Source organism: Lates calcarifer, linkage group LG5, assembly GCF_001640805.2.
Source record: "Lates calcarifer isolate ASB-BC8 linkage group LG5, TLL_Latcal_v3, whole genome shotgun sequence".
Lineage (NCBI taxonomy): Eukaryota > Metazoa > Chordata > Actinopteri > Centropomidae > Lates > Lates calcarifer.
The window spans coordinates 2,099,470-2,120,815 of record NC_066837.1 but is presented as its reverse complement, the minus strand read 5'-3'; the positions used below and the strand labels follow the sequence as shown (position 1 = coordinate 2,120,815).

General features: G+C 42.1%; 1 protein-coding gene across 1 annotated transcript; it reads left to right on the top strand.

Moving 5' to 3' along the window:
* Window positions 1–120: 120 nt before the first annotated feature.
* npepps (aminopeptidase puromycin sensitive) lies at window positions 121–21,341 on the top strand. Its single transcript, XM_018677422.2, is given in 23 exon segments — window positions 121–466; window positions 2,981–3,065; window positions 3,192–3,269; window positions 3,366–3,487; window positions 6,100–6,207; window positions 7,988–8,188; window positions 8,323–8,419; window positions 8,510–8,543; window positions 8,897–9,011; window positions 9,698–9,862; window positions 10,027–10,192; window positions 10,276–10,385; window positions 10,466–10,529; window positions 10,619–10,758; window positions 12,780–12,812; window positions 12,814–12,915; window positions 15,066–15,285; window positions 15,374–15,516; window positions 16,205–16,261; window positions 16,385–16,492; window positions 17,296–17,451; window positions 17,602–17,649; window positions 18,195–21,341. Coding segments are annotated over 23 exon segments (2,622 nt in total). The 5' UTR covers window positions 121–343; the 3' UTR covers window positions 18,342–21,341.
* The last annotated feature ends 5 nt before the right edge of the window (window positions 21,342–21,346 follow it).

Here is a 21,346-nt window from a genome sequence, read left to right as displayed (position 1 = left end):
ATACGTGTGTAAATATTTTTATTGTAAAAGTGAAAACTGTAATTATTTTTGATTGTACGGTTATGTACGCGCACGTTCGGCACGTACGCAGGAACGTGATGACGCTTAGTGTGTGTGTGCGTGTGTGCGCGTGCGGACGCAGGTTAAGCGGAGTTGTTTGGGCTGTGCGGGGAGAGAGGAGTCGCCGAAAACGGTTTCAGCACACGGAGACACTGCCTGCTGTCCATCCCCACTGTCGAGGCCCGGTCCGGTCAGCTGTGCACGAATAAAACCCAGAGCGATAACTATTCTCACACACGCAGCACCGTCTTCGTTAGCGCAGCCGGCTAAAAATACAGGAACCATGCCCGAAAGGAGGCCCTTCGTACGGTTACCAACTGACGTTTACCCCGTCAACTACGGCTTATCCCTGAAGCCCGACCTGATCGACTTCACTTTCGAGGGCAAGCTGGAGGCGCTGGTGGAGGTATGTTATGGATGGGCTTGTGTGTGCATGGCCGGGGATCTTGTTATGTAATCCGTCCAGCTAACGTTTCCAGTAGCTGGCTAATTTGCTGTGTTCGACGAAACCTCGCTGACGGAGGCAGCTAGTGTTAACGTTAGCTGACGGTTGCTAACTGGCTAACCGTCTCTCTGAGGGGCACACGCCGGCCGAAGGAGAGCCGTGAATGGCTAACAAATAACGGCTGGGTGTGTGAGTGTCTAGCCCTAGGCTAAGTGAAGCTAGCTAGCAAAACAGTCCCGTAGACAGCCCCACAGACTTGCCTGCTCATGTTAGCTTAGCCAGCTGTCTCATACCATGGACGTTAGCGTGCTAGCAGCGGCTGGCAGTGCGCTTAATGTGCTGCAAGAGCAACTTAACCCCTCAAAACACTAATGCATTACTGCGAGGCGCTATTAATTAACGTGAATGTTGATCATTGCAGTTGTTAAACATGAGCAACCAGCAGTTAGCAAGCGCTCAGTAATGTTTGCTAAATCATGGCAACATCATGTCGCCCCCTCCCACCCCCTGCCTCACTCAGTCATTCACTTCTGCTCAGGTTTACCTTATACACTCAGCTGTCAGTTTATTAGGTACACCTAGCTAAAACTAATGCAGTCTAATACAGCAACCCTGCAGTATTATAAGGTTATAAAGTCAGTCTGTATTGAAATTACATGTAAAGAGTTGTTGATTTAATCATTTTGGAGGCTGTAGTTTGTGTTGAATTATAACACACCTGTCAGTTTAAAACAGCACCACTAACTGCAGCCTCCAAGCTGTCATACATGTGTTTGACTGCATTAGTATTAGCTAGACGTACTGTGTTTAAACATGTCACAACTGTGCCAACTTAAAAAAGAAAAAGACAAGCAGTGGGTGGATTTACATGTTTCAGCTCCACTTTAGTTAAAGTTAAACTGCTCTTCATACAGTCTTTTGGGGCCAAATTTGAAGAATGCAAACAGCTGACTTAATAGGTTACTGGATCAGTTGGTTTCCTTATTACTCGTCAGTTATGTGGGTGTGGATAGTAGCTGCCATAAAATTATCAAATTAAAACAGCTTTGCGTTTACGTCATAAATAGATAGTACAGTTAGTGAGTTAATGCACAGTCAGTGTGGACACCTGTCTGTGAGTGTCCTCACACCTGAGCCTGGCTGTAAACACTCGCACATCGCACACGATCAGAGCAGTGAAGAGAGAGCATGTTGTAATATCTGGTCTAAATTTGCCTTGTTTATATGACTTCTCTTGCTAATTGGGTGTAAACTGCTTCACTATCAACAACAGATAAAAGTTTAGTAATAAATTAATAATGGTGCGATAACATGAGTTAAATTAAGCAGACTGCTGTAAAATGAATGAAAACTAGCCATTCTAAACCCAAAGATATTCAGTTTACAATGATATAAAACTGAGAAAGGCTTTAATTCAACACACGTTTGGCAGTTTTCCTTAAAATGGATGCTCATCAAAACTGTCGACTATTATCTTTCTGTCGATCGATTCATTATTTCAGCACTTAACTGCTGAATGCTTCTGAGAAGTTTGGCTTAATGACTAAATCAATTTTTTCAAGACAAATGTGCTTATACACAACAAACAAATGTATCAAGAAAGTAATATTTGTTGTATCTGTTCTGAAACTCCTTGTGTCTTATTGGCACCATTAATCAAACATTTGAAACGACACCAAGCACAAGAAATGTTATGTGGGAGATCATACATTATTATGCAGACAAAAAAACTATTAAAGGAAGATGTATTCAAACACACTCAGACTGTATTCATAAATCATTTAAACGAGTTTTGAATATATTCAAACACTCTGTCCTTGTGTTAATCATTTAAATGTTTGCCGGCGGTAATTGCAAATCCCCAATTTCAGCAACTCTTTAAGTTGACTCTTCCTGGAAGTTTTTTATTGCTGTGCTTGCTAATAAGTGAAAACTCTATCTCCACCACAGTTTGCTTTCAGTAATAACCCTGTTTACCTGTGGTTTGTAGAAATCCAGGGTAAGATACAACAGACCAGAGGAAACTCTCAAGCAACGTGGCACTTTGCCATTTGCCCAGCATGTTTCATAACTGCTGCCTCCAAGTGTCTCAACCAGCAGTGCCACAAACCGTGAATGTCACTATAGCTGCCCTCTCTGAAAACTGCATGGCATCTGAGTGTGCTGCTGAATTTTCACCTCAAGAAGTCGGGCAGCTACATCCACTGTTTTCACATAAGAAGTCCCTAGTTAGTCTTTCTGTCTTTGTTGTCACCACTTCCTCTCTTTTTTTCACTGTTTTTCATCGGATATCAACCGGTATGTTTTAGCTAGTGCTTCTTTACACGCTCATTGTCAGGTCCTGGTGATGGTCTCATAGAGGCACCACACTTTCCTGACACATTATCTTCCCCAGACAGATTTGGATTTGAAATTGTGGCCCAGCAGAAACAAGTTAAGAGTATAAGTTATCCTGTTTTATGTCAATATTTACAGGTTACACAAGCTACAAATCAGATTGTGATGAACTGCGCTGACATTGACATCATCACGGCTTCCTTTGCACCACAAGGAGGAGAAGGTGAGGGTCGAACATTGTCAGCATTTTCCCCTCTTTTCTGTTTTTAAATGTAATTGTCCAACTCAAACAGTGCATGCTCTCACCCTCAGTCTTTTACTTCCTCTATATTTGTTTCCTTTTTTTTAGAAATCAACGCTACAGGATTCAACTATCAAAATGAGGATGAAAAAGTCACTCTGTCATTTCCTAGTGCTCTACAGAAAGGTAAGACGGGACCTCGCTTGCTGCCGACAGCAGCCTGTCGTCAGTGCAGTTGAAGAATAACAGATATCCTCCTTCTGTCTCTGTGCACCCACCCAGGCTCTGGCACGTTGAAGATCGACTTTGTTGGGGAGCTGAACGACAAAATGAAGGGATTCTATAGGAGTAAATATACAACCCCTGCTGGAGACATCCGCTACGCTGCTGTCACACAGTTTGAGGTGAGTTGATGGCCTCAGGGAGGTGGGGCGGGTATTTTCCTATGCTGTATTGCTTAACCCATTACTTGCCTGTGTTGCAACACAGGGTGGGATGATCATGTGACTCTTGTTTGGATCCTGAATCGTCCCAGAGATGAGGCAACGTCATATTTTGATCTATTTTTACGTATGTTTTGAAAATGCTGCTCTGTGTTTACACGTGTTTCTGGGAAAGTAAAAGCGGGTCAGTCCAGTCTGGACCCTGACGGGGGTTTAAATCTGCTGAGTACATGCACAGATCTTTTTAGAGCCATGACAGAGGGTCTGCTGTTAGTCACATGTTGACCAATCATGGAAGTTTTGTTTTAAGGCACGACCTCCCTCTCTTTCTCTCTGTTTATCCTCCACTGTTGCACTTTCCCTGCTGGTCTGCAGCCACTGAAACAGAGCGTCTGCAGGTTTTGAAATCTCTCAAAAAAGGCCTCAGAAAGTATTGAAAAATCACCAGTTTAACTCACGAATGTCTTGAACATTAGTCATAACATTTTTTGTGTTGTGGCTACAGCTGTTGCAACATGTCACACATCTCTAATCGACAGGTAAGATGGGTGAAAACAGTCTCTGCTGTTAGCTACAGTGGCGATGAAGCTCAACCACTTAGAGTGAATTGAAGTGTTAAATTGTTAAAAACCCATCTTTCAGTTTGTCTGCTGCTTATCTGCATCCAGCTGGCTAATTATATTACAAGAGATTATTCTCCTCTACAATAGGAAGTACTGATAAAGATCAATAAGTCTAGTCAATCTTTGCCTCGTCTGGTCTTTAAGAAATCTTTAATTCAATTTATTGAACACTGCAGAGAGGCTGTAAAATACATTTATGGTGATGTAGTGACAAGTGGACAATGTGTTAATAGACTTCTAAACACATTCAGACTACCAGCCCATCTACCTATTGATGAAAGGAAGGAGGATCCCCTCTAAGACTGGAAAGGTGTTGTAGGTTGTGGACAGACAAACTCTGATCAGTAGACAGCTGCAGGGATGATGTATTTTTGTAGGCTGTAAAGGTGGACTGGTGAGTAGATGGGTTTTCATGTTAACGTCCCCGACAACCTCTGTAGTCTCATTTAGACACTCGTTAGCAACCGCCTTTTTTAAGACACGTAAAAGCTTCAAACATCAGGAGTGGGGGATTTACTGACCCATTTTATGTCGGAGAATAAAACCTGAAAATGTCTTGAGCTTGTGTTAAAACCACAGACCTTATTTCAGACATTTAACCAGAAACACACTGACTCTGGGACGAGGGAACAGCTAATTAAAAAAAGTACCTTGCAGTAAAGTAATGAATAATGGGATTACTTTTGTCACAGAGTAATCTCAGTCAGAGAAACGTCCCCACCTCACACTGTGTCTGTTGCTCGTGTAGTGTGTTTAAACACACACCTGGAACACACTCGGAGAATGTAAAACTAACATGAGGAGAAACTGGAAATGCTACAAGTGCCGCAGCTAAATGTGAAGCCTTCAGTGCATCAGCTTTGAAACACTCACAGGGCGTTACCTGGCACAGAAAACAATGACCAATATGCAAACTCCCTCCTTCCACTGCCCTTTGTGGCTGTATCCAAGTGCAAAAGTGTGTTTTTGTGTTTTTGTTTTTAGCAGTCATGGTTTCTCACAGATGCAGTCAGCTCTGCCCAGGGAGTGTTGTTCCTGCTGAAGCTAAAATATGTTTATTACATACAATATATACGCTAAAGATTTTCCAGTGCGTTGTGAGGAGATGTAAACTAATTTATAAGATAAGATAAGACGCCTTGACTGTGTAGATGCCTGTGTTCAGAAAAGGACCGGTGCTAACAGTAACATGGTGACTTCATTGTACATCTGATTTTTTTTTTATGTGTAATATTTTTTTATTTATTTTTAGTTTAACCAGAAACACCAGACTCCATTGACAAAAACAGCGATTTTACCGAGCAGAAAACAGGAGCTGCTGGAATACCACTGCCTCCATCTGTTTGTTTGTTTGTGTTATTGTTTGACTTTCAGTGGTGGAAGAAGTAATCAGATACTTCACATAAATAAAAGTGTCACACAGTAACACAAACAAACTAACAGATGGAGGCAGTGGTATTCCAGCAGCTCCTGTGTTCTGCTCAGGAGTTAAATTGCTGTTTTTGTCAATGGAGTCTGGCATTGATATATAGTGATGTTTCTTGTGTAGGAATCCTATCCATCATGTCTTCAGACATTTATAACAACAATCTGAGCCTGTCAGTGGTGAAAACAAGAACTAAAGGTCCCGTTCAGTCATTTACACCCAAAAACATGATAAAATAAGACCCAAATATCAGAGTTATCCTTTTTACCAAGAATAGGAAGGAGTGTTTTTTATGTTCTGTTTATCTAAAATGAACAAAAATCAAATAAACATAGTTTTTCAGGTGGAAAAAAACCTGACTGGAGAAGTGAAATATTATGACAACAGGAGGAGAGACGTTTAAGATGCATTTTAATTGTGTGGTTTAACTGCAGTCCATCCCACCACCTGAACTGGATCTAAACACAGTCTGGACTCATCTGGGTTTAACACACTGGGTCTCACTTTGTGTCCTCTCCCTCCAGGCCACGGACGCTCGCAGAGCTTTCCCCTGTTGGGACGAGCCAGCTATCAAAGCCACCTTTGACATCACCCTGATAGTTCCCAAGGACCGAGTAGCCTTGTCAAATATGGTACGTGTCAGACGTTCACTGCTCCCTCTGAGAGGCTGAAAAGCATCAGAGGACATCATCTGGCTTAGATTATTTCTAACAACACCCCTTCAGGCTAACATGGTTCATCTGGGCGGTGGTGATGAAGCTAAATCTGGGTGTTCCTGATGACTGACTTAATATGAATGACATGAATGAAGCCTGTCAGTGTTTAATAATGTGTGTGTTTATGCCCACTCCTGTTGTGTCAGTTGTTAAAACCAAATAGATTCTTTTACACAACAACAATTTGATTATGAAAGACAAATTAGCAAAGTATATTATAGCCAAATAACCCAGATAATGATATTAAATTATAGATATATAATAATTGTATTGCAGACCATCATGCAGCAGAACTAAGCTGGTCCAGCTCTTGGCCTTTTGTGTGCACATACCTGCTGAAATTTATTTTCCCAGCAAGTGTAGTGTGACCTTTAAAGTCCAGTGCGAGACAATACAGCGTTAGCTTGAGTGTGTACAGCTGCTGCTCTCAGGTTGTGGAAACACAAGGGTTTTTTTTTTTTTTTACACTGTAAAGTAAACCCCAGGAAGTGTTGTAGCCAGTGTAGCAAGAAAGAAACATCTCTATAGATCAGTACCAGACTCCATTGACAAAAACAGGAATTTTACTGAGCAGAAGACAGGAGCTGCTGGAATACCACTGCCTCCATCTGTTAGTGTGTTTGTGTTACTGTGTGACTTTCAGCGGTGGAGGAAGTATTAAAATCATTTACGTAACTACAATAACACACACACACACACACACACACTAACAGATGGAGGCGGTGGTATTCCAGCAGCTCCAGTAAAATCACTGTTTTTGTCAATGGAGTCTGATAGTGAGAGAAGGCAAGAGATATCTCAACAACAGATTGTCAAACAGCTTGGTGATATTGTGACACAAGAAATCTGGTAGTTGTGTCACTGATACCATTCTTGACACCAAATGTGATACCTAGCTACCCGACTAACAGATTAATTACCGATCAATAGTGTTTATTCATTTTAAAAGTCAGCTTTGCAGCCATGATAAACTCTGTGAACGGTGCCTGTGGAGAATAATAACGTCAATATTTCAGGACATTAACATTTTGACGACATGTTAATACAAATTTAACAATTGAAACCTGTTCACCCTGAATTCTGTTTACAGATCAGCTTGTGTGTGAATTTGTGGCACATAAAGTTTTTGGACACGTTTGCCTGCTGGCTTTTTGTCGTCATCTTTTTGTAACGTCACGTAATGTACACAGCAGCCTCGGTATCCACAGTACTGTAGAATAAATCCAATAAAATGATCAATACCAACAATTAATTTGTCCTACTAACAAGCGTTTTTGTGTTTATCTAAAGCCTGATATTGACATTTTTGGCCGTGTCACCCAGCCCTTTAAAAAAAAAAAAAAAACCCTATATGTGAGGTGTTTTCCAAGATTTATGTCGTCAGTAGGAACCATTGGGCTCAGAGCTGAGAGCTATAGATGGGGTAGGATAGTTGGACAGTGCTGGGACCAACTTGTTGTTGGTTTTAGTCCAAGAAAAATGTTTATTTTTGATTCCCAATGATTGTGGAGACCTGCTGATGCCACCACTGGGCCAAAGTTTCCATTCATTCAAAAGCAAACAGGAAGAATCAATTTTAACAATATGACGATGCACGATCACCAGTTTGTTTGAGTCATGAATATTTCAACTGGTTTGTTTGTTAATTTATACGTCAGAAGCACAGCTAGAGTTCATCTCTCTCCTCTCTCTGCAGAATGTCATTGATCGAAAGCCATATCCAGACGATGAAAACCTTGTGGAGGTGAAGTTTGCCACCACGCCCATCATGTCCACATACCTTGTAGCTTTTGTCATCGGTGAATATGACTATGTGGAGAGCCAATCATCAGACGGTGTAACGGTACGCGTCTACACGCCCGTGGGGAAGGCAGAACAAGGGAAATTTGCACTGGAGGTAAGCATGAAGTCGAAATGTTTTCATTTTCCAGACAGGAAGCCACTGTTTAGTCTTTTATCTTCTTCATCCCCTGTGTCTCCATCAGTCTCGCTGTATCAACTTTGTCATGACTTGTTTTTCTCTTTCTGCAGGTTGCGACCAAGACCTTACCTTTCTACAAAGACTACTTCAGTGTTCCTTATCCATTGCCTAAAATTGATCTCATAGCTATTGCTGATTTTGCTGCTGGTGAGTAATTTTACACTCAGTTTTTTTGGCACATTTCCACTGAAAATGTTCACATTAAAAGTAAAACATACTTTACTTTCTCTCATCCAGGTGCCATGGAAAACTGGGGCCTTGTTACCTACAGGTAAACTTAACTTTCCGACTATGATTTAAACCACATGAGTACAGAATCATAAAAACACCCACTTTCTTTCCTTCCTGTCTGAAAAACTTGCTGCAGTTGTGTCTTTGTACAGCAACTGATGGCTTTTTAATTGCCTTGTGGTTAGCTAGACGTGCTGCCACCTGTCAGGTAATCAGCTGGCGTGTGATTAGCATACACCAGCAGGCGCCATCTTCCGCCACCTGCCTGCAGGTTTTCTTAATAAACAGCCACAGCAGCAGCAGATGTGACCTCTGAACGGTCGACAGGTTTGAGGGAATCGCAGAGAGTGTCAGACGTTCAGCCGTCTTATTTTTTTGTCTGTTGTTTTCCAGGGAGACAGCACTGCTAATCGACCCGAAGAACTCCTGCTCGTCCTCCAGGCAGTGGGTGGCGCTGGTGGTCGGACACGAGCTCGCCCACCAGTGGTTTGGAAACCTGGTCACCATGGTAACGAGCCATAACTCTCCGAGTACTTTATGTTGAATGTCTGCTTTTGACCGTGGCGTCTTATCTAAACCTGAACCGGCCATAAGCTACCTGTAGCTTAACAAGGAAAAGAAAGATGTTTTAAAATGGAGAAATCAGGCAGTCTGCAGCTCTGGGTGTAGGAAAGTAAGAACTTAATACTAATTCTATTAAGTGTTAATATTTATTAGTGCATCCCTCATCCAAAATCTGCCTTTCTGGCTTTGAAAATTACTTGTAACAGAAACATATCAGATGTACAGAGGTACAGAGGCACTGGGGGGAACAAAAAGATCCAAGTGTAAATGTTTAGGCTTTGGTTTTTGGTTTATAAGCTGTGCTCTCTGATTTGTGAACCGTGTCCTTGGATCCATGTGACGTGGTTTCAGAATTACGTCACACGTAGTTCCACCTTTTTCTTCACACCAACAAAATACTGTGCACACAATACTTGACATCTGAGATGAAGTGTGGTGAAGTGCACCATTTAATATCTCCAAAAAGACAATGAGGTAAACAAATGTCCAGAGAAAAGTGGAATTAACTCTTCTGCTTTGAGAAGGAACAAAAGTTAAAAGCTGTTGGGAACTCATTCTCCCTTTTTTGTGGATGTGACAGATGAAATGTCCGGTATCTTATCTCGCTGTGTGTGAAATGTGTGTGTTCAGGAATGGTGGACCCATCTGTGGCTTAACGAGGGATTTGCATCCTGGATCGAGTATCTGTGCGTGGACCACTGCTTCCCGGAGTACGACATCTGGACTCAGTTTGTCTCAGCCGACTACACCAGAGCTCTGGACCTGGATGCACTGGACAGCAGCCATCCCATAGAGGTGAGCTGCAGGGGACTCACCTTAAAACGTCGTTCATTGGGAGGGAAATCTTTTTACTTGACTGTGACGATGCTTTTTATGATTTATTTATGGATAATAAGGCATATTAACACCTCGAAAGCTGCTTGAAAACCTGATTTCTTCCTTTCCGTGACGTGCTCCAGGTGAACGTCGGCCATCCATCAGAGGTAGATGAAATCTTTGACGCCATCTCCTACAGCAAAGGAGCGTCTGTGATCCGCATGTTGCACAACTACATAGGAGACGAGGACTTTAGGAAAGGAATGAACGCCTATCTCTTGAAGTTCCAACATAAAAATGCATCAACAGGTAAGAACACCGAGGAGAGTTTCCACCTGTGTGAGTTGATTTCCTGGTTTCTTCCTCTCCTGACTCGCGGCTGTCTTCCACAGAGGACCTATGGGACTGTCTGGAACAGGCCAGTGGGAAACCCATCGCTGCAGTGATGGGCTCGTGGACCAAGCAGATGGGCTTCCCGATTATTGTAGTGGACCAGGAGCAGGTGAGCTTCACAGACAAAGGGGTAAACCAGGTAAATTCACCAGCAGAAATAACGAATATTCATCCGATTTTTATTTGCAGCAAGGTGACGACCGCATCCTCAAGTTATCTCAGAAGAAGTTCTGTGCCAGTGGACCCCACAACGGTGAGTGTTTCTCACATTAGCAGCGTAGCTTTAGCTTTGTGTTTATTTAAAAAGATAAGAATCACGACCGTTGCCCGTCTGTCGGACAGGTGAGGATTGCCCCAGCTGGATGGTCCCCATTAGTATTTGTACCAGCGAGGACCCCAAATGCACCATGCTCAAGGTTCTGCTGGACAGACCCGAGACGACCATCACTCTGAGCGGCGTCGGCCCAGACCAGTGGATCAAGGTGAGGCCACACTAACAGCAGCTCACATTTCAGGACGCACAGATCAAACCTGTTTCAAGTGTCTGAACTCAAGGAAAGGTTTGATACCTGGTGTATAGTGATCGCTGTGGCGAAACTGTATTTAATGTGGATCGTCCCAGTCTGTTTAATAAGGTCAAAGTCCACAGTGGAATTTTATAATTTCCTTTACAGCACCTGAAGCACTCACTGAGCCAAACACAGATCAACTGAAATTTCAAATCGGTCAAAGTGAGAAGAAAGTTTTTCTTAACATTGTTTTTTTTGTGTGTGTGTTAAGAATTTCAGATCTCTACATTTTTCTTATGATTTAGATTTAAAAAGGGAAATGAGAGTCAGTTGCTTTCTTTTGGTCCAGGATCAACATTGTGCAGAACCTACAGACTTTATATACAGTCCTCCTGTAGGATTTTCTTTTTTTGTAAAGTTTACAATAATGTACACAGTTATTTCATTAGAAGAAACAAATAATGTTCAACATAAATGGACATTAGAGGAGGATCCAGACTTAATCAACCCTCCCGTTTGTGACAATAAAAGGAAATTGATGGCAAACAAAAAACAAAAGTGAAAAGTAATAACAGTCATCTGCACAGGGAATGTTATCCTGTTAAATTGTGAGTCTCTGTTCCTCAGAGAGAATTGTAATTAGACCACAGGAAAGAAGTCGTACAGATATGGAATCTGAAGCGCTCTGTATAATAAAGACAGGATCAGGTTCAGTGGGGATCGTGAGGATTTTCAACATGAATAAAATGACTGAAAATATATGAAAATGATACAGAAATGAAAACTATACAAGGAGCACCAATACTTGATACCACTGGATTTGATATTTAACATGTTAAATAAATGTTAAACTCGTCTCATTTTTTAAAGAATTTTTTGTGTCCACAGCTAATTTTCTGTTTTCACATCTAACAGAAAAAATCTGTGGGGCTTTTCCTTTACATAATAAACGTATTTGTTCGTCATTAATGAGTTAATATTGTCTGCAATAGAAGAAATGCTGAAATTCTTTGTTTAATTTGTGAAAATTAAGGTTAAATTTGTCGATATTTCCACAGAGTTTTTCCTTCCAGTTGTTTTTCCTACGTGGATTACTCGTGTTGTCATTTATTTCTTGGCTCTACCCGTCATGCGAGCATGTAAAAGTTTAAACACAAACAGTTCCTATATTTCAGTCAAATTTTAACCTGGTTCTGAGTGGAACAGGAGTGTTTATTATTACCAGGATGCAGTCTGTCTCCAGGTTTCCAGCGTCCTGAATGTGTCTGAGAGAGTGACAGACTGTGGACTGAGCTGAATCAATCAATCTGAGTCATTAGAGAAGACGCCTCATTCCTGTTTTCATTAAAAGTGAAACATCAGAGTTCAAACAGAGTTCCTTGTTTTCAGTCGGGGAGGAAGGACGTGGTCATCTGGTTTCCCCAGACCGTCTCACACCCAGTTTACTAATAAAGGGGGCAGTTCGTCATTTATTTTATTTAATCCTTTATTCTTGTTCTTTGAGAGTGGGAATTAAAGCTTTGACAAATGGGACAAATACAGGAACGGACTCGTTCGATCTCTCGTGGGTGTAACTTGTAAATTAGCAGAGCTGTTGATGATTTGTGATTCCATGACGGTGTAAACAAAGGATTGAAAATGGATCGAGCTGATACCGATCTATAAATAATAAGGCCTTGAATCTCCACTGCTCCAACCCTCGGCTTGTTCGAGGCTCTCAGCTATAATTTAGAGCCAAACATTTGCAAAAAAAATCTAAATTTAAGAGACGGAGGCTCCCTGTCTCCTGATGTTTGTTCAGTTAAAAGTCAGGGGAAAATTCACCCACCACACAAGCTTATTGTTGGTTAAACCCCCGAGCATTAGCATTAGTATGATGCTGTGTCACTTATTTCAAGCCATTGTAGATAAGAGCACTCAGCCTGAGAGGGGAAAAAATGGTGAAACTCCATTTTGCCCACAGTCTGACCCAGTTGTGTCCCTGCTGTTTACAGATCAACCCCGGCACTGTGGGCTTCTATCGCATTCCAGTACAGCTCGTCCATGCTGGAGAGTCTGCTGCCGGGCATCAGAGACCTCAGCCTGCAGCCCGTCGACCGGCTCGGCCTGCAGAACGACCTCTTCTCCCTGGTGAGCCTGAAACACACAGAAACAAAAACAGTCATTTCCTTCATGGCAGAATATAATCAGAAGTCCACTCCCTTCCAGTGTAAACAAAAACATGGTGCAGAATAGAAAAGAGCAGGAGGACTGGAAAGAAAACGTGAGGTATGATGGCCAATTTTGTAATCGTGCAGAAAGGAGGACGGTCAAACAAGTGCAAATTAAAGTGACAACTTTCCCCCTCTAGTGTTTCCAAGTGGTATTAATGTTGGCGAATATGCGAATATAAGTTTGAGAACGGCTCATTTTAGAAAGGTCACAGCCAGGACACTTCCTATTTGTTTACATTATCAAACAGGCAACGAATCATCTGTTTGTCTCCATAAGAAAGTGTCTGTTGCCACTTTAAGTTTATGAAAGTGTTGACAGGAAAACGTTCCCAGGGTCATTATTTTAAACGCCACCTACCAGGTATCTGGGATTTTGCACCTGGACCAGAACCAGAAATCTGAGGTTCAGAGTTCTCGATCTCACTGCAAAGGTCCAAAGGTTTGTAGCTGTTCTGGAGCTTTCAATCATATCACACGTTCTTCATCAGCAGTCCGTCAGAGAATCGTATGTGAACAAGAACTCGAGTGAGAGGAACTTAGTGTCCTGGAAAAATGGAAAATCAAATGTCTACACTTCCACTGGTATCTGGAAAGACTTGACCTCGTTGATGAAGATCATGTGATGTGAACAAAAACAGCTGCTAAATGGACGTAATGGTGAGATTGTTTTCTCAGCGTCTCAACGTGATGCTTCTCAGAAATGTCCAGAACAAAACTATCCCCAAGGTTCTGTTTTATTTTTGTTTGTCAGACGACGTGTAAATAAGTTCTGAGCTCACAGGAAACACTGGAAATAAAAACTGTCGCAGGTCAAGGACAGAAAACATTCGACTGAGAGGAAAGGAAAATCAGTTTAATTAATCTTAATTCATCTTCGGAGACGGTTTGTTTCTGCTGGTATTTGCTCTGTGACACGAGATACGACTTGTCTCTGTGAGAAATGTTGTTGAGAAGCCGGCGACCCGACCTCATCATGTTGTAAGAAGTTTGTTGTAAGACGCTTTATTCATCCTCTGGTTTCTTCAGCTGCTGTTGTGACTCAATATGGAGAAGAAGAGGTTTTAGATTTCATGTCACAGCTTCTTACTTCGTATGCAGTCGAAACATTATCAAAGGCTGACAAAAAGACGCTTCTGTTGTAGCTTCTGTTGTAATGTCTGTCCTCATGTGGATGTTTTATTGGAGGATCAGAGCAAAGGTCTTTTCAGAATTAGAGGAAGAGATATTACTGAGTTATCAGACGACGAGAAGTAGATGTTGCTTCACTTTTCCTTTCATCCACCACAAGAACATTTTGTAACCTCGTGGTGAAGACTTACAGTACGAACCCGATGTGTCAGACCTCTACAGTCATTTCACAGGAAGTGAATGTGGAAGATGTTCATACGGAGTTCAAGCAGAGAGCAGTGTTTCCTCCACCCTGATCATTTAAACCTGCAGTTTACATTAGGGACGGACATTTGAAGGAATTTCCTTCATCCATCATCAGGATTTATTTTTTTCTGCTGGAAATGCCTGTGGCAGAAAATATGTGATTAAAGAAAGTGTGTTTTGTGGAATTATTCTCTTAAATAAAACCTTTAAAGTTGAGCTAACAGGAAGTAAAACTACAAAGATCTGAGGGAACAAATCAACAAACCAAAGCTACAGCGTGCGTCAGAAACACATCTGAGAGCTTTTAGAGACTGTACAAAAAGTTATCAATCACATCAGACTTATATATAATATGAGACTATTTAGTACAAACTAATTGACCAAATATACCTCGTACGAATCCAAAAGGCACCGAGCTGAGAGAGTAAAGTGACTCTTTCTACGACGCCTCAAAGACAGCTCAGTTTTCTGTTCAATTTGGTTTCTCCTTCTTCTTTTAATTTCCAGCAGACCAGAGAAACGATCTACGTCTTTATTTGCATATAGAGCAGGAGAAGTGAGATGCTTCCTAACAGTGTGAACTGACGTGTTTATAGCTGTACACTCGTGCCAGGTGTGAGCAGAGCCTCAGCGCCACGAGATGCAGTTTGAACGTAGAGGGAGAGTCAGACATTTTTGTTTGTGTGTCTTTAGTCTCGTGCGGGGATGATCAGCACGGTCGAGGTTCTGAGGCTGATGGAGGCGTTCGTCAACGAGCCGAACTACACGGTGTGGAGCGACCTCAGCTGCAACCTGGGAGTGCTGTCCTCGCTGCTGTCCCACACCGACTTCCACGAGGAGATCCAGGAGTTCATCCGGGACCTCTTCACTCCCATCGGCCTCGAGCTCGGCTGGGACAGCAAACCAGGAGAAGGTGAGGAGGACATCATGTCTGACTCCTGTCTGACCTGAACTGTCCATCAGGAAGAGAAGTAAAACAGTGTGATGTTCGTGTCCTGCAGGTCACCTGGACGCCCTGTTGAGAGGTCTGGTTCTGGGGAAGCTCGGGAAGGCGGGACACAAACCCACACTGGAGGAGGCCAGACGGAGATTCAAGGACCACGTGGAGGGAAAGCAGGTCCTGCCTGCAGACCTCAGGAGCCCGGTATGTTTCCTTCAGGCTCGTACTCCCCACCTGTGAAAACCACTGCAGCCTTACACTACCTGCAGATTCATCTGACTTCCTAAATCCAAACAGTGTCTTAGTACATGTGTTTGTCCTCCTGTAAAATGGACTCTTACATGTGTTTTAATTGCTCTCACTTTAAATTTACTGATATATAAAAGTAACTTGCTGCATTAGTTACCTGCTGAGAAAAGTAAGAGTACTTTTGCGTGACAGCTTTGGCCGAACTAAAGGAGTCGTTGCTGTTTTGATTCGCCATCGCTCTCCTCCTCAGTGAACCTCCCTGACAGTGTTCTGCAGCTGTTAGCTTAGCTCGTAGCTGCTTCTTCACATTTCTTTTTTCACTCACACATTCAGAATAAAGTGAATATTTCCGCGTCGTAAAGGCCGTCCTCTCTAGCTGAGCTTTTTTGGTCATCTTATCAGGGAAACATCTGTAGCCTGAGTTTCCAAGACGATTCTGCTGATGCTGCTGAGATTTCATCTGACTGTAACACAAGACACGTTCAGGTCACATGACTGTGGATCAGCTGATTGTGTTACAGTTTGCTGATGGTGTTTTAGGTGGAGTTGAACTAAAACTGTTCATGTATGATGAGACATCCAGCAGGTCTGGTTGAATTTTGCAGCAGGATCATGTTTGACTCCATGTTTGTGTTTTTCTCAGGTGTATTTAACAGTGCTGAAGCATGGAGACAGTGCCACATTGGACACGATGCTCAAGGTAAAACATTTTACACTGTGACCTCAAGATCTTCACACAAACAAATCCACCATTCTGTCAGATTTCTGTGCAGTCGCTTCTCTTCTAACCTTTTCTCTCTCTCTCTGTCACTCGATTCTTCAGCTCCACAAACAAGCCGACATGCAGGAGGAGAAGAATCGCATCGAGCGAGTGCTGGGCGCCATCTCAGCGCCCGACCTCATTCAGAAAGTCCTCAACTTTGCCCTCTCGGTACGCGTGACCTCGTTTCTGCTGCATGTCGCAAGTTTGGGTTTTGTCTTTCAGAGGAAATGAAACAAATGTCGTTTATTGTTAAGTTATATTTTTAATGAGGGAGAACGAGACCCAGTGGTTTCTGTTTTCTGTCATTTTTCAGTCTGATTATTTCTCAGTGCTTGTAGTTTGAGAAAAAATGTGGCTCGTTAAGTGAACATCTCTAATTTGAGATGCTAATTTGTGCTGATTTTACTGTGTCATTTAAAACTGTTTTAACTGTAAAATTCAGGTTGCTTTTAATAGAAACTGGGAGTTAAAGTTAAATGATTAACTGTTTAAAACGGATTCTTTTGGAAGCGCTGCTGGCTGTGTTTTAGTTTGAAATCTCCGGAGTTGTGTTTTAGTCTGGACGGGAAGAAGCAAAGATTTTTAGACGCCCACGTTTGCTTCCTGATTGGGTCGTATCAGTCAGCACGTATCCTTCCCTGCTTCATCTGATACTCATGTTTTACTCTCAGTAACAGCTTCACCTCGTCCAGAAATCTCTGGTCTCATTTTTCACCGTCGCTCCTTGTTTGTCATATTTTCTCCAACTAAGCAACCAATGCCAGAGTAGTCATGTGATGTGTGTTTTCAGGTGTTCACGTAGACGGAGATTATCTCTGAAACGCTCGTCAGGACGGAGATTGATTTTGTTTTAAAATGAAAACATATTAAGTGTGGAACATCTGACTGTGTTGAATCCTCCTGTCAAACACCTCCACAGCTAACATCTTCTTCTTCTTCTTCTTCTTCTTCTTCTTCTTCTCCCCTGACAGGAAGAGGTTCGTCCCCAGGACACGGTGTCAGTAATCGGGGGCGTGGCAGGGAGCAGTAAACAAGGCCGGAAAGCTGCCTGGAAGTTTGTCAAGGACAACTGGGAGGAACTTTACAACCGTTACCAGGGCGGCTTCCTCATATCACGGCTCATCAAGGTAAAACCTGGCTCTGGCTGATGGACTGTCAGTGTTTGGTTTTAAATTAATTCATTTCTCTGAGAACATTTTCCTTGAAAACACAGATATCGCTGAGTTTCTTTCTTCCTGTTCAGAACACACACGTCTGTCGTTTGCTTGTCTTTGCAGCTCACAGTCGATGGATTCGCTATTGACAAAATGGCTGCTGAAGTGAAGGTGAGAGCACTTTATAGAACTCCTCGCTGGTTTTCTGTTTTTATTCCTGGAAGTTTTTCTTTGAACACAGAAGAAATGGTTGTTATAGTTTAATATTCTTCTGGTTGACAGATATAAATGACTCCCTCATTTCTGTCTGGAATTAAATTAGATTTAAATGACTTAATGTTTGGAACAAGAGTTACCTTTTTCACAAAATGCAGGAATACTTTTGCACCACTAGAGGGCAGAATAACTTCACAGAAAAGGCTGATATTTTCCTTTTAGCTCGATTTGAGGATTCACCAACTACATGTACACATTTTTCACCATCTGAAGTATCAGTCTGCTGCTCAGGTTTAATGTGAAAGATGTTGAACCTGCATGCAGCAGCTTCAGTGACCTGTTGAGTAGTTGTTCATTCACATGATCATCCTCAGCGATGGAGGTTTAATCTTTAGATTCAAGGACGCCTCGTTTAAAGTCCGTCTGCTGAGGAGGATCAATCAAAAGCCGACAGATCAGCTGCTAAATAAACTTGTCTGTCACCACTTTTGTCCCTGCAGAGTTTCTTCGAGAGTCACCCGGCGCCGGCGGCCGAGCGTACGGTGCAGCAGTGCTGCGAGAACATCCTCCTCAATGCCGCCTGGCTGAAGCGCGACGCAGACGACATCCACCAGTATCTACTGCAGCGTAAAACGCCCCCAGTCTGAGCCTCTGCCGCCTCTCCCACCTCTCTCCTGCCCTCCCCCACTCCTCCTTCTCCCTCCCCCTTCCCCTCCAGCGCGGACCTCCCAGCATCATAGCTGCCTCGGCCTCCCTCCTCACTACAGACCAGAGCGGGAGACCAGAGCGTACTTACAGCAGGCTTCATTTCTCTAAAGGAACTGTAATGAAAATCAAGAAGACCAAGCCAAGAATTTAACAAAGTGTTGGAAACACAAAGAGACTCTTTCTACGTTAACGAAGCGAAATCCATTTTAGTCAGACCAGGAATGTAGTTTTACCCCCATTCTGTCCACGAGCAGACGACACGTCGACATTATGAAACCGGTGCTCAGCAAAGTCGCAGAAACACCGCCGCCCTCGAAAACGACCGCTAACCCACCCTCATCCCACCTCTGCGTCGTAGCTGAGAAAACTGTGAATCCCCTCCCTCCCTTTCCCTCCCCTCGTCCTCCCCCCTTTATTTCCTTTCTCCTGCTGCCTCTCGTTTTGAATGCATGAAGCGTGATTTTCCGCATTTGCGGCTTCGTTTACTTCTGTTTGTTTTCTGTACAAACAAATGATTTGTTTTTTTGTTTTTTGTTTTTTTATCCCCCCTCTGCTCTCGGTTAGTATTCACACCTCCCCTCATGTCCCGCCTCCTTCTCTTTCGAGCGTTGTGATTGGGTGACAGCAGAAGGCGCCTGGACAGAATGGGGTTAATTACAGTAGTGTGTGTTGTAGTTTCCAACAGCACTGATTCTCCATTGCTAATAAACGATTAGGACGAGGCGAGCAGCGCTAGCATGGTACTACATTGTAAACTGTATAATGCAAGCAGTTTTTTTTTTTGTTTTTTTTCTCACGGATGATGTTCCTTTAAAAGAATTAAACGGAAAGGTTCATGATTACCTGTTTCCTGCCCCCCCTCTTCCCCCAAACACCTGAGCTCTGTTCAGTCAGAGTTTGTATAGTTTGATCATCAACAAACATATTTACCCCCCCCCACTCTGCCCCCTGCCCTCCCCTCCACTTGAAATGAAGGTATTGCCGTGTTTTTATAAGACATCAGATGCAGTGATTTATTTAAATGTCGAGATAATCTTATATTCTGAGGAAAAGGAGGAAAAAAAATCACAACACTACTTCTTTTTCGGGGCCTTTTCATTCTCAAGTAACATCAGGAAACGCCTCCTCATACGGTCGAGAGTCGGTCGAGAGTCAGTCGAGAGTTCGGCGAGGCCCGGTCCGGACTTTTTGTGGACGTGACAGATTGACTCTGACTCCGCTGTCGAACTTGGAAGCCTTAAATTGGTCGACTGGTTTGCAGTAAATATTAAAAAAACACTGATGATAAATAGGTGACTTCCACATAACGTCAAATGTATCTAATGTGACAGATTATGCAGACTTGTTGAACGAGTATATCTATATAGAATTTACAATTTGATGTGGTTTTTGAAAAACATACCCACCATGTCATCCAACCTGTTGTCGAGAACCCCCCCACCCACCACCTGGAACATTTGTTGTTGTTTTTTTTTTTTCTTTTTTGTTTTGTTTTTCTTTTATTTTGGTTCTTTTTTTTTGTTTAAAATTACAGTTGGTGTTCATTAAAGTGGAAAAGGATTATAAAAACAAATGATGTGGAATTAGTACACATTGATTTTTCTTTTTTTTTATGTGCAGCGTGAGTGTGATTTGTTATTTATCTTGTATTATTCTCACATGTTAAAGGATAACTTTGGTCCATGTCAAAGTACGTCCACTAAAGTTCTTGTTTTTATCATTAACAGACTCTGATTGTTATTCTAAGTGTCTGACAACATTATGACAGGATTCCTACAGAGACAGAGCTTTTTATTAAAGAGGAAGATCCTTTTTGTTTAACCAGAAAAATATATTTTTTCAATACCAGACTCCATTGACAAAAGCAGGAATTTTACCGAGCATAACACAGGAGCTGCTGGAATACCGCTGCCACCATCTTTTAGTTTGTTTGTGTTGTTGTGTGACTTCAGTTCAATTCAGATGCTTTATATAAGTGAAAGTACCACACAATAACACAAACAAACCAACAGATGGAGGCAGTGGTATTCCAGCAGCTGCTGTGTTCTGCTCAGGTAAAATTTCTTGTCAAGTTTTTGTCAATGGAGTCTGGTATTGAAAAAATATATTTTTCTGGTTAAACAAAAATGATCTTCCTCTTTAATAAAAAGCTCTGTCTCTAAAGGAATCCTATGCATAATGTTGTCAGACACTTAGAATAACAATCTGAGTCTGTCAGTGGTAAAAACAAGAACTTTTCCCAACGATTTTTGTCCCTGTTAATCAGAATTATCCTTTAACAGGTGAGGAGATGATCACATTGGATTACAAATACGTGCACATATAAGAGCTGAGTTATAGCTGACAGGAATAAAACTGGTTACAGATGAACATAGGGTGATCACAGAGGGAAAATTCAAATGTCAGCACCTTTTGGTTTCATTCACAGTTTGTAAAAAATTGTCCAGGCAGAGTTTGACTTTGAGTTTGTGTTACTGTTCTCTTGTCTTTTTTTCTAATGAATCTGATTTCTGGTTCAACATGTGGAACGTCTTTGTGGTTCTGACCTAAAGAAGAGGACGGCTTTAAATTTAGTGATGCCACGGCGAACGTAAATATCCAGTCCAATAAAGTAACACTTGCTGGTACAGTATCTCTCACTACAGGACATTTCTCAAAGAAAAAACTGGTCCTGGTTCTGTTTTAAGGTCAAGTCTTACAGCTGAGGATAAATCCCGGTCACCAGGTGGAAAAAATGGGGTTTTCAAAATCCCCAGGTGGTCTATAAAGGAATTACTTTATGGTAATTCACCACATTGCTGATTTATTTGGATAACATGCACTGCTACAGCACAATAAAATGATCAGGGCCCTGTTTTTTTGGGTAATTTTATACGTTCATTAAATAACTGACAGTGGAGAAATGATGGGAAATAAAGGAAGAAGAAAGTTTATTATTATTCAT